Raw genomic sequence first — 217 nt, forward strand, 5'->3', positions numbered from 1 at the left:
CAATGGTATAAAATCATAATAGCCTACTTACTTTATTCATTTGTTATTATTTTATTACTGTATATATATATATTTTTTTCTTATACGACTTTTGACGATTTTAGGAGTAAAATTCGCGCTAAAAGTGGGATCGGCGCCAGCATTGAGGCAAGAACACGGGGCCAAATTCCACGATAAGGTATTCGATTCTGCGTATTGTAATAAATTACAGCACTTG

The 217-nt window shown here is 33.2% G+C and overlaps 1 protein-coding gene across 2 annotated transcripts in view; it reads left to right on the forward strand.

Annotated features, from left to right (window-relative positions):
• The window catches only part of LOC119592486 (glucose dehydrogenase [FAD, quinone]-like), a 23,300-nt gene that overhangs the window by 21,464 nt on the left and 1,619 nt on the right, over window positions 1–217 (forward strand). For both annotated transcript variants that reach the window (XM_037941319.1, XM_037941318.1), the window contains exon 12: window positions 105–178. In XM_037941319.1, the coding sequence (XP_037797247.1) occupies window positions 105–178 (74 nt within the window). The remainder of the gene's footprint in view (window positions 1–104; window positions 179–217) is intronic.

This window comes from Penaeus monodon, chromosome 30, assembly GCF_015228065.2.
Source record: "Penaeus monodon isolate SGIC_2016 chromosome 30, NSTDA_Pmon_1, whole genome shotgun sequence".
NCBI lineage: Eukaryota > Metazoa > Arthropoda > Malacostraca > Decapoda > Penaeidae > Penaeus > Penaeus monodon.